At 40.5% G+C, this 10,709-nt stretch overlaps 1 protein-coding gene across 2 annotated transcripts; it reads left to right on the forward strand.

Annotated features, from left to right (window-relative positions):
- The first annotated feature begins 235 nt into the window (after positions 1-235).
- On the forward strand, positions 236-10,269 carry SPRTN (SprT-like N-terminal domain). Of its 2 annotated transcripts, XM_069484679.1 has the most exons (5): positions 236-808; positions 1,214-1,313; positions 4,795-4,923; positions 8,087-8,354; positions 9,358-10,269. In XM_069484679.1, the coding sequence occupies exons 1-5, from the start codon at positions 588-590 to the stop codon at positions 10,110-10,112; spliced, it is 1,473 nt and encodes a 490-aa protein (XP_069340780.1). In that variant the 5' UTR covers positions 236-587; the 3' UTR covers positions 10,113-10,269. The 2 variants fall into 2 exon arrangements, with proteins under 2 accessions (XP_069340780.1, XP_069340781.1); XM_069484680.1 differs by lacking the exons at positions 4,795-4,923; positions 9,358-10,269 and having other exon boundaries at positions 8,087-8,817.
- Positions 10,270-10,709: the final 440 nt, after the last annotated feature.

Below are 10,709 nucleotides of genomic sequence, written 5' to 3' on the forward strand. Positions count from 1 at the left end.
GGAGACCCACCCAAGCCCCGCCGAGCTCCGGGCTGAGGAAGTAGGATGGGAGCGAGACTAGTACGCCTGCTCCCGGTTCTGAACTTCAGACACTGCGCCTGCGCAAGGGGGCCGAGCGCGACAGTGCGCCTGCGCAAGAACACCAGGGGCTTACGGCGCGTGCTCAGGAGGCGCCACCGCGGAAGTGAGTGACGGGCAAGCCAGAGAGGTGTGGGTACTGCGCATGGGCTGAGCGTGTAGCCGGGGTTTGAAGTTACCGGCAAGGGGTGCAGGCTGTAACTAGCTTCCCGGTAGCTTCCTAGGCCCGATCTTGGGAACTCTGGTTTTCCGCCCGCCAGGAGGTGTCACCAACACTTGCTTTTCTTAAGTCCCAGAATCTTGGCTTTGGCGTTTAGGGTAACCTCAGTACTCGTTTTCATTCTCAAACCAGTTTTCCTTGAGCTCTCGCGAGATTGGCGGGCTGACCCGAGAGCAGCTCGGAAGCCGGTATCTCCTAGGAGTTTGACCCGGTCCTCCGCGCCTTCGCTGCGTGGCCTGATCCGGAGCCAGCCTAACGCCGGCAGACCCCGCCTGGGACCCTGGCAGCGATGGATGAGGACCTGGTTTTGGCCCTACGACTTCAGGAGGAGTGGAACTTGCAGGTCGCGGAGCGCGATGGGGCCCAGGAGCCCCTGTCGCTGGTGGACGCGTCCTGGGAGTTGGTGGACCCCACCCCGGATTTGCAGGCCCTGTTTATGCAGTTTAACGACCAGTTCTTCTGGGGCCAGCTGGAGGCCGTCGAGGTGAAGTGGAGCATGCGAATGACCCTGTGAGTTCCGAGCCTCTGGGAAGGAGGCGGGACTGGCAGCTCTTCCGCAGCTCCCTGATTTCTCTTCTTTCTCGCCCGACGGTTCCCGGGGGGTCGGAAGCCGTTAAATGACAGGGTCAGGTTTTGGATCTGGCAGCTCCTCTCTTGGTGTATTTCTCACTTCCTTACCCTGTTTCTTTCCCACCCAAACAGCTAAGAAAGCTGTGTGGCTCACACCGCTACGGTTGGACTGGTAAGGGGTTTAAGGAGAAAAAAGGATTTTCTTTGAATCTCACCTCACTTGAAAGTAACAAGTTTCTGAATGCAATCTGCCACTGGAGCTCTCTTAGTGTAAAGTGCGCGAGAATGTTCCCGTTTGTATATATTTGGTAAATGTAACACATTTTTGTGGTGGTTGTTTTCCAGGTGTGCCGGCATATGCAGCTATGAAGGGCAAGGTGGAATGTGTTCCATCCGTCTCAGTGAACCCCTTTTAAAGTTGAGACCAAGAAAGGATCTTGTAGAGGTATTCTTCGCATAAACCTGCTTCTTAGCGCAGTAGTTTACTAATGCTTATCGTTGGTTTTGACTGCTGTGAATTAGCCTATATGTTTAAAAATAAAAATCACTTTGCCCTCAGTGGAAACTTGCACTGCGGGGCAAATAATAATGAAGACGCTGTGTTTTGGGTGCTTCATAGTTACAGGTCTATTATCTCTTTTGATCTTTACAGTAGCTGGGTTTATGTTCAATGTGTGTCTTTATTTTCATTTTTTTTTTTAATTTTTATTTTTTTGAGACCTGGTGGAGTGTTGCGGCAGCATCGTAGCTCATTGCAAACACTTGCCAGGGGCAGGGAAACGGCAGCCTGCTGATTTCAAGATTGTTCTTTTTTAAGCACCACAGGAGGCAAGAAAAGCGTCATCTTTCTCTGCTGCACCCCTTTCAATAAAAGGATTAGTTCTGTAAAGTTTGAATTCAGTCAAAAGGCCACACTTAAGGACCTAAAAGGCCACAGTTTCCCCACTCCAGATCCTCCTGCCTCAGCCTCCCTAGTAGCTGGAACTACAGGCACATGCCATCATGCCCAGCTATTTTCTCTTTTTGTAGAGACAGGGTCTCGCTGTGTTGCTTAGTCTGGTCTTGAACTCCTGGCCTCAACCGAGGCTCCCACCTCGGCCTCCCAAAGTGCTAGGATTCCAGGCGTGAGCTGCTGCACCGGCCTATTTTCATTTTTATGAACGAGGCAATTAAGGTTCAGAGAGCTTAAGTAACTGGCTTAAGTTATGTATTCAGAAGCAGAGAAAAACTTAGGATTCAAGTCTTCCTGTTGAGACACAAATTTAGAGTTTCCTCTGTTCTACTGCCACACTGCTGTCCTCCCAGGACACGGAGCTGAGCTGGCAGCACAAAGCAGAGGGCGTACTTCATTATCTAAAGCTGGTGGTCATTCCTGCTGGCAAAATGGAAGTGGGAACTCCCAGTTTACCTTAAATTGGATTTAGTAGATGCCTGTAATTCCCCAAGATGCAACCAGTGTGGCTTGTCCTGCCCCAATTATATCACTTGAAAAATCTGCACAAAAGAGCATGGGTTGGTAGAGATTTTCTGCATGGGGTGGGAAATATGTTAAAACATGCTTGAAAATATGAGGGATGCTGTTTTTAAGGCTAACAAAAGGTAATGGGTTTTGCAACGATGTGAATACATTAATACTCGATACTACTGAACTATACCCAGAAAAATGGTTAAGGTGGTACATTTTATGTTAATGTGTTTTTTACCACAATTTAAAAAAATTACTACTAAATGTAAAATGGTACAATAGAAATAATAATTGAAAAAGAAGGAACAAAGGCCAGATGACATAGAAAGGTATAAATACAATATCAGTAATTAAATGTAAATGGTCTAAATACTCCATTAAAGACATGGAATGACATACTAGATTAAAAGAGACATGCTTACAGTAGAGACACACATGATTTAAATTTAAAAGGATGGAAAAAAGTGTATCATGTAAACACTTAACAACCGAAAGCTGTTGTGGCTATACAGGTTGGGTGTCCATTATTCGAAGTGCTTAGATCTGTGTTTTGGATTTTGGATTATTTTGGTTTTTGGAATATTTGCATTATGCTTAGTGGTTGAGCATCCCTAATCCAAGTATCCAAAATCTTAAATGCTTCAGTGAGCATTTCCCTGGAGCATGATCTTTGAGTGTAATGTGGCTGTTAAAAAAGTTTGGGATTTTGGAGCATTTCAGATTTTTGATTTTCAGATTAGAGATGCTCAACCAGTATTAGTATCAGTCTAAAGACTTCAAGGAAAAAAGTTTTATCAGAAGAGAAGTAGGACATTTTATAACAATAAAATCTATTAAACAACAACACATAATGACCCTCAAAGTAATAACATAGCTTTAAATTTTCTAACGCATAAATGAGCAAAAGCAAAAAGAAATAATCTGCATTCATAGTCGCAGAAGTTAACAGAACCCTCTTAGAAACTCGATGAATAAGCAGAAAAAAAATAGTGTACATAAAAAAAAATTGAACATGGTTAACCAAATGAGCCTTATAAGGAACCCTAATTGGAATGGTAGTTGCTTAATGAATATGTATTACATAAATGATTAAACACATGAACAAATTTTTTTTTAAGTCGGTGGGAGAAGAATGGGAAATGAGTGGTAATGGAATCAAGTGAGTATTTCCTCTGGTCTGTATTTAAAGTAGTCATACCACAGAATGATGTTCTGGCCAACAGTGGACCTCGTATACAAGAATGGCCCCATAAGATTATAATACTGTATTTTTTACTGTACCTTTTCTATATGTCTAGATGCACAAATACTTATCATTGTGTTACAGTTGCCTACAGCGTCCAGTACAGTAACAACCCATACAGGTTTGGGGACTAAGAGCAACAGGCCATGTAGCCTAGGTGTGTGACAGGCTATTATGCCATCTAGGTTTGTATAAGTGCACTCTTGATGTTTGCTAAAGATGAAATCACCTAACAGTGCATTTCTAAGAACATATCCCTGTTGTTAAGCAATGCATGAGTATAATTAACTGAACCATAAGGAAAAGGAAAAGACTTTATCTGGTTGAGAAGGTCAAGGAAAGCTTTATAAATACAGATTTTATTACTGCTACCAGCACCACGCCTGCTCACTCTTTATTGAGCACCTATTGTGTGCCAGACTTTGGACTACATTAATTGTGCTTTACCACAGCCATGCAAATTAGGACATCCTGTTTTAGGGAGGAGGAACAAGTTGTAACTTGTCCCAGGTCACATGCGTGTGATCCTGGGCTTAGGGCTTTGGGCTCTACTTTCCTGACTCTAAGCTCCTGACCCCTTAGCATCATCACTACTACCTTGTAACTGTTACTACTGATAATTAAAATGGAGAGAGGTGAGTCTTAAAGGACAGAATGGACTCTTGACAAGTAGAGACAGTTGGGCTAGTCTTGGCAGAAGGAATGGGAATAATGTGAACAAAAGTGAGGTCAGAAACTGTGTGGCCTATCCAGGACTAGAAGTAGTTTTTTTTGACCAGCTAGAACAGTAATGGGAAACAGGTGTGTTGGGTCCATGCCGTATAGATCCTTTGAATCGAGCCTAAATGTGGAAAATGGTGGAGATGTAAAAATAGAAATGTTCAGTATGGTGCCACATACCATTTTCAAGATGTGTTTAATGTTTAATTAAATTGAACCAAAAATCAGGAACATAAATGCTCCAGTGAGCATTTCCTTTGGGTGTCACCTTGGTGTTTGGAAAGTTTCGGATTTGGATTTCTAGATTTGGGATGCTCAACCTGTGTGCAAAGTTTTATGAATGTGTGCCTATATAATTTTTCTAGAAAAATAGTTCATGACTTTTCTCAGTTTCTGAAAGAAGCTTATGATCCAAAAAAGACCTCAAGTAGAGTAACAGAATGTATTTTTATTTTCAAAAATGCCATAACAAATTAATTTGGATATTTTCTGTTTCAGACTCTCTTGCATGAAATGATACATGCCTATTTGTTTGTCACTAATAATGATAAAGACCGGGAAGGGCATGGTCCAGAGTTTTGTAAACATATGCATCGCATCAACCGCCTGACTGGAGCCAATATTACGGTATATAAAGACACACACGTTCGTGATATTTAGTAGTTATTTAATAAGTAACTCCTGAGATTTAATTAAAAATAGAGAACTAGGTGGAAACAAGTATTATCTTTGAGGACTTTCAGCAGCAAACAAGAGGCCTACCGAAGTTAACTGGCGTGTCTAGGAGCACATAGTCCAATGACAGCAGAGCCAGTGATGTCCCCGAGGCCCCTGACCTCTTCTAGGTCAACATTCGTGCATAGTTAATTCAGGCGTGCTGTGCCTCTCTTCTGGACTCCTACAGTGATCTCTTAACTTCGTTTCCTTATTATAGGCTCCTTCTCCATCCTGCATCCTGCTACCGTTTCAGATGTCATGCCCTCATCAGAAATTGTCTTTGATGCATGTCTCTGCATAGTATTGTAGGAGGTGGCAAAGCCTGGGGTTCATAAGCAGGAGGTGGCAGACTGCCTGGGTTCAAATCCTGGCTCCACTGATTAACCTTGTGATGTACTTAACTTCTCCACACCTCATTTTACTCCCAGGGCAGGTGGGCATAATAACGATGCCTGTCGTTAGATCCTCAGATCCTTGTGAGGGGGAAGGATTAAAGGAGAAAGCACATGCAAACCACTGTAGCACAGTTTGAGCACTAATTATTAGTTGTTTTTATCATTTTTGTATTCATTTTATCAAGTAACCTTACCGTTCCTTTTTTCTTACCTCCAATTCCCCTGCTTGTGTCCTATTTCTCTTTAACTGAACATTTTACCTGCCTGCCTTCCCTAAGGTGTGCCACCCCCTGTTCTGTATCAGAATGCGCTCCATCTCTCCAGGGGGATATGACTTCTCCCTCCTTTGAATCCTCTCAGCAGATACTTAAGCCTTTATAATTTTGTATTTACTTTCATACTTTTGAACACAAGATGGCTCTTACTCATCTTACGTACATCTATGTAAGATGTATAATGTAGTGTCCTTACCTGGTCTTAATACCGGATTGAATTGAACTGAACAGAATATTAATTCCTACATAGATTAAATTCTTTGGTATGTTTGAGTATTTCCTTCCTTTAAAAGTCCATAAAGGCCAGTGTGATGGAAAATGAAAAGTGCTCACCCTGCACCTATTATTCTTTTCTAACTATCAGTTTTACTTTTCTAAAGATGTCATTTAATTATTAGATATGGAGTTACTTCAACATCAGGAAAGTGGCTAGCATTTTATTTTATTGTTATTTTTTTAGAGATGTGGTCTCAACTTGTTGCCCAGGCTGGACTCGAGCTCCTGGGCTCAAGTGATCCTCCTACTTCAGCCTCTTGAATAGCTGAGATTACAGGCCTGTGCCACTGTGCCTGGTATAGCATTTTTTAAAAATCAGACATAAAATCCAGACAAGCAAGAGAATTATGGAGTTGCTAGCATTTAGTTCCTTCACTAGAATTTACACTTTAAGCAGAATGCTGGTATGGTTCCCATTGTTCAGTTGGAAGAGGATCTATTCTTTTATCTTGGAAATCTGTGTGCTTTTATTTAGCAGAGGTTTTATAGAGTGAACACCCCTTGCTTTTATAGGTTACATCCTGTTATAACGAACTCCACAGGGTAGCTGCTTTCACACTGTACAGCGATTTTATTTTAGTGACTACGTTGTTAAAAGCCACATTCCCAGGCTTAGGAATTACGGGAATTAGGCACCAAACAGATCCAATTCCCTGTCTTTCTCGCTAACGAATTATTATTTTTCAGTCCAGGTCAGTTACCAGGTGTTTCTTTCAAAGGGAGGTGAGCTATGCTGATGAATTAAGTGAAGAGTTCTGAACATGATAGAGAGGACAGGTTTCAGATACCTCTTTGCCCCAGAACCTATGTCTGTCAGTCCCTTCTGTATCTAATATCATAATGTGTGTTATTTGCATGCTTGCCAAGTTATAGAAATTTGTTGCTTATGATGGAGAGATAGTATAAAACCATTAGCATTCTTTCCCACAAAGGGAATTTATTAGAAAGTTAAATGTCTTTGGTAACAAAAAAAAAAGTCTCATATACCGATGTACAGGTGCGCCTTATTCTGATACAAATGGGAATGTCCACCAGGACGGCAACAGGAAAGTGAGCGTGGTCATTTCGAAGTAGCAGCTTTTCAATGGCGCTCTGCAGTCCTCGGCACCAGGGTGCGGGGACAGCCAGCCATCTTTTCAGTCAGAACTTTCCCCTTAGCTATTTTTTTGCTTAGGTTCTTAGGTTTATCTAGAGCGTGGGGAAAAAATAAAAACATCTTGCTTAAGGATTGAAAAGTCTATTCACAGAGAATTTTATCTGGTGCAGTGAATGATGCTTTTCGTCCAGTCAATCTGCAAATACTTACTCAACACCTTCCCTGTGCCAAGCCGCTATATTAGCCACTAGGGACACAAACATTGAAAACATTTGAATTCTGGAGAACTTTTCAATCTGGTATGCAAAATACACTTAAAAACAGATAAAATGTTAGCCGATGAGGCTTACTACAGAAGCAAGAACAAAGAGCTTCGAGAATGCAGAGTGAGCTTAGAGGTTTCACTGGGTGAGATGCTTGTGTTGCAGTTTAATCCTTCAGAACCCGCTGATATTGGTACTTACAGGGGAAATTTTAATTTAGCAGTGGGAATGATTCTGATTACAGTGTTATGTAAAATCTTCATCCCAATTTTTGATCTTTTTAAAATTTGGTTTTTTAAACTTGTAGCATTCGTAGAGGATTTTTTAGCTTTGGTTTTTAAAATTTTTTTTGCCTTCTAAGTTCACATGCCTCTGTCTTTACACATTTAGGACAGTGGTCCCCAACCTTTTTGGCACCAGGGACCGTTTTCATGGTAGACAATTTTTCCACAGACCGGGGAGGGGGCGATGGTTTCAGGATGATACAAGCACAATACGTTTATTGTGCACTTTATTTCTATTATTATTACATTGTGATAGATAATGCAATAATTATACAACTCACCCTAGATTGGGGACCCCTGGTTTAGGAAGTATTAACTCCTATTTCCCATTAAAATGAACTTTTGAACAGAACCTAAATACAGTTGCTGTCTTTTTTAAAATAGAACTTTTCAGACAGCTCTGGGAAAGTTTCAAGAATTTTTTTTTAAGGGCTACTTAAAATTAACTTGCTTACTGGATGCTGAACATTCTCTGTCGACCCAGGTATACCACACTTTCCATGACGAGGTGGACGAGTACCGGCGACACTGGTGGCGCTGCAATGGGCCGTGTCAGCACAAACAGCCGTATTACGGCTACGTCAAACGCGCCACCAACAGGGCGCCCTCTGCTAACGACTACTGGTGGGCTGAGCACAAGAAAACCTGTGGAGGCACCTATATAAAAATCAAGGAACCAGAGAACTACTCAAAAAAATGCAAAGGAAAGACAAAACCAGGAAAGCACCCAGTGTCAGCAGTGGAGAATAAAGGTACCTTCATGTATATTCTAACCTTTCCGTGACTGAAGCTACAACGTCCAGACAATACTATCCTTTAGAGAACTCGTATTAAGATAAGCTTAAGGGTTGTTTCTAGCGTAGAACTTTTCAATTGTAGACTTGAGGAAAAAAATCCCATTGTCCATGAAACATACTTTGCTCTATATAGAAGTGAGTAAAAATAGGAATAGTTTCCACTGGTAGTATTTGAGGTAAAGTGCTTTTCCCTATCTTGACTCACTGAGTTACTAGGAAACAGAAGGCAAAAAGTTTGTCAAAATAAAAACACCATTTCAAGTCACAATGCCCAGAATATAAGTCCTAAGTACACCCCTTCCTATCAGTGGGATTCTATCTAAGCGACTTCTGCTATGGACGAATGTACTTTCATCGGGAGAAGAATGGGAAAAGGGTAGGACATATATTTGCCAGTGTTTCTTCTTCAAGATTTATCCCTTTCCTAGGAAGTTCAGTTACTACCTCTTGAGGTGGTAGCCAGGTTGCTGAAGCTGATGCTTCTTCCCTTGGAAAGTTGTTGATTGATGTGGTAGGACCCAGGAACATAGGATATAGTTCCCAAATCTGAAACGTTCAGTAAGTCAAGGAGCCACAGAAGAATTTACGTAGAAGAGACTGTATCCTCATTTTTGTTGAGTTGGAGGAATGATAAAAAATGAGGCAGCAGATTCTTCCCATCTGGAATTGTGTATAAAGGAAACTAAGAAATTTTCAAGGTAAATGTTGCTTTGTTACTGGTCTTTGGCACGACAAGATTCTTTATCTTAATAAGAGAATTTTTTTATTGTTTATGTTCTGGCAATACCAGAGCTCTCACTTGTGAAGATTGCACTTCTCCCAATAATAGGTAATTACTGCATGGATCTAAGTTAGAATAAAATATTATTTCCTAATTTTGAAAAAATTATCCATTAACTTGATATTTGTTACTGTATTTATTTTGAGTTAAGGAAAAACTTACTTGCTTCTTTTGCAGATAAACCCAAGAGAGGTGAGGCACAGCTGTTAATCCCTTTTAGTGGGAAAGGATACGTTCTAGGAGAAACAAGCAATTTACCATCACCTGGGAAACTGATCAGCTCAAATGCCATTAATAAAACCCAAGATCTTTTAAGTCAAGACCATTCAGCAAATGCTCTAAGACCTAATTCTAAAACTGAGGTGAAATTTGAACAGAATGGTTCAAGTAAAAAAACCTCTCATCTAGTCTCCCCTGTTCTTAATACCAGTCACCAAAATGTTTTAAGCAACTATTTTCCTAGAATATCAGCTGCCAACCAAAAGGCTTTCAGAAGTGTGAACGGATCTTCTCCAACGACAAGCTTAACAGTTGGTGACATCAGTAAAAATTCAGTTTCTTCCAGTTCTCAAAGAAGGGTCACATCTTCTAAGATATCCCTGAGAAATTCTTTAAAAGCAGTGGAAGCAACATCTGTGACAGCGTCCCAGGAAGTGAGTGGGTCTGAAGATAAATTCCCAAATAAACGACCCAGGCTAGAAGACAAGACTGTTTTTGACAATTTTTTTATCAAGAAAGAGCAAATACAAAGTGATGGGAATGATCCAAAGTGTAGTTCACGTCCTATAACCACAACTCAGAATTCCAGTAGTTCATGCAGTCAGAGCAAAATGGTTAATTGCCCGGTTTGTCAGAATGAAGTTTTGGAATCTCAAATTAACGAGCACCTGGACTTGTGCCTTGAAAGTGACAACATCGAAGTCAAAAGCTGAAAACATCTTTGAAAAATAAATGAGTCTCATATACTACCTGTGTTACCTCACTAATGGGCTATATCAGCCATTCAGGAAGTTTTGGGTTAATGCTAAGATTTGTATCTTATAATCTAGTTGACACAACCAATACAAAATGTTTTATTTTATATATACATATATAAGATTGTAATTAATATTTTATGTCTCAGGGCGCTACATTCACTCTTGCCTTACCTAGACTGCAGCCCAGAGTTTGTTCTGCCTATATATATGTATAATTTTTAAGTACTTTTGTTCTTTCTTGCTCTTTAAGATTTTTAAATCTGTTAATCTATTTATTTGTATACTTTCCTAAAAATATTCATGAGGAATCCCGTCAGGTATCTAGTTTAATATTAAATATTTCTTTATTAATAATATTAAAACTCATTCCCTGAACTGAATCTTCATAGTGTCAGACATACTGGCCAAAAACACTAGAGTATAAAGTATGAGTTGTTTTAGGGTACTCCAACTTTCTGTTTTTCTGTTTTTGTTTTTTTGCAAAATCTTAACAGAAAATACATTTTCTATATTTTAAAGAATTTTATTTCTCTGTTTTACCTTTACTAAACA

This window comes from Eulemur rufifrons, chromosome 11 (genome assembly GCF_041146395.1).
Source record: "Eulemur rufifrons isolate Redbay chromosome 11, OSU_ERuf_1, whole genome shotgun sequence".
NCBI classification, from domain to species: Eukaryota; Metazoa; Chordata; class Mammalia; order Primates; family Lemuridae; genus Eulemur; species Eulemur rufifrons.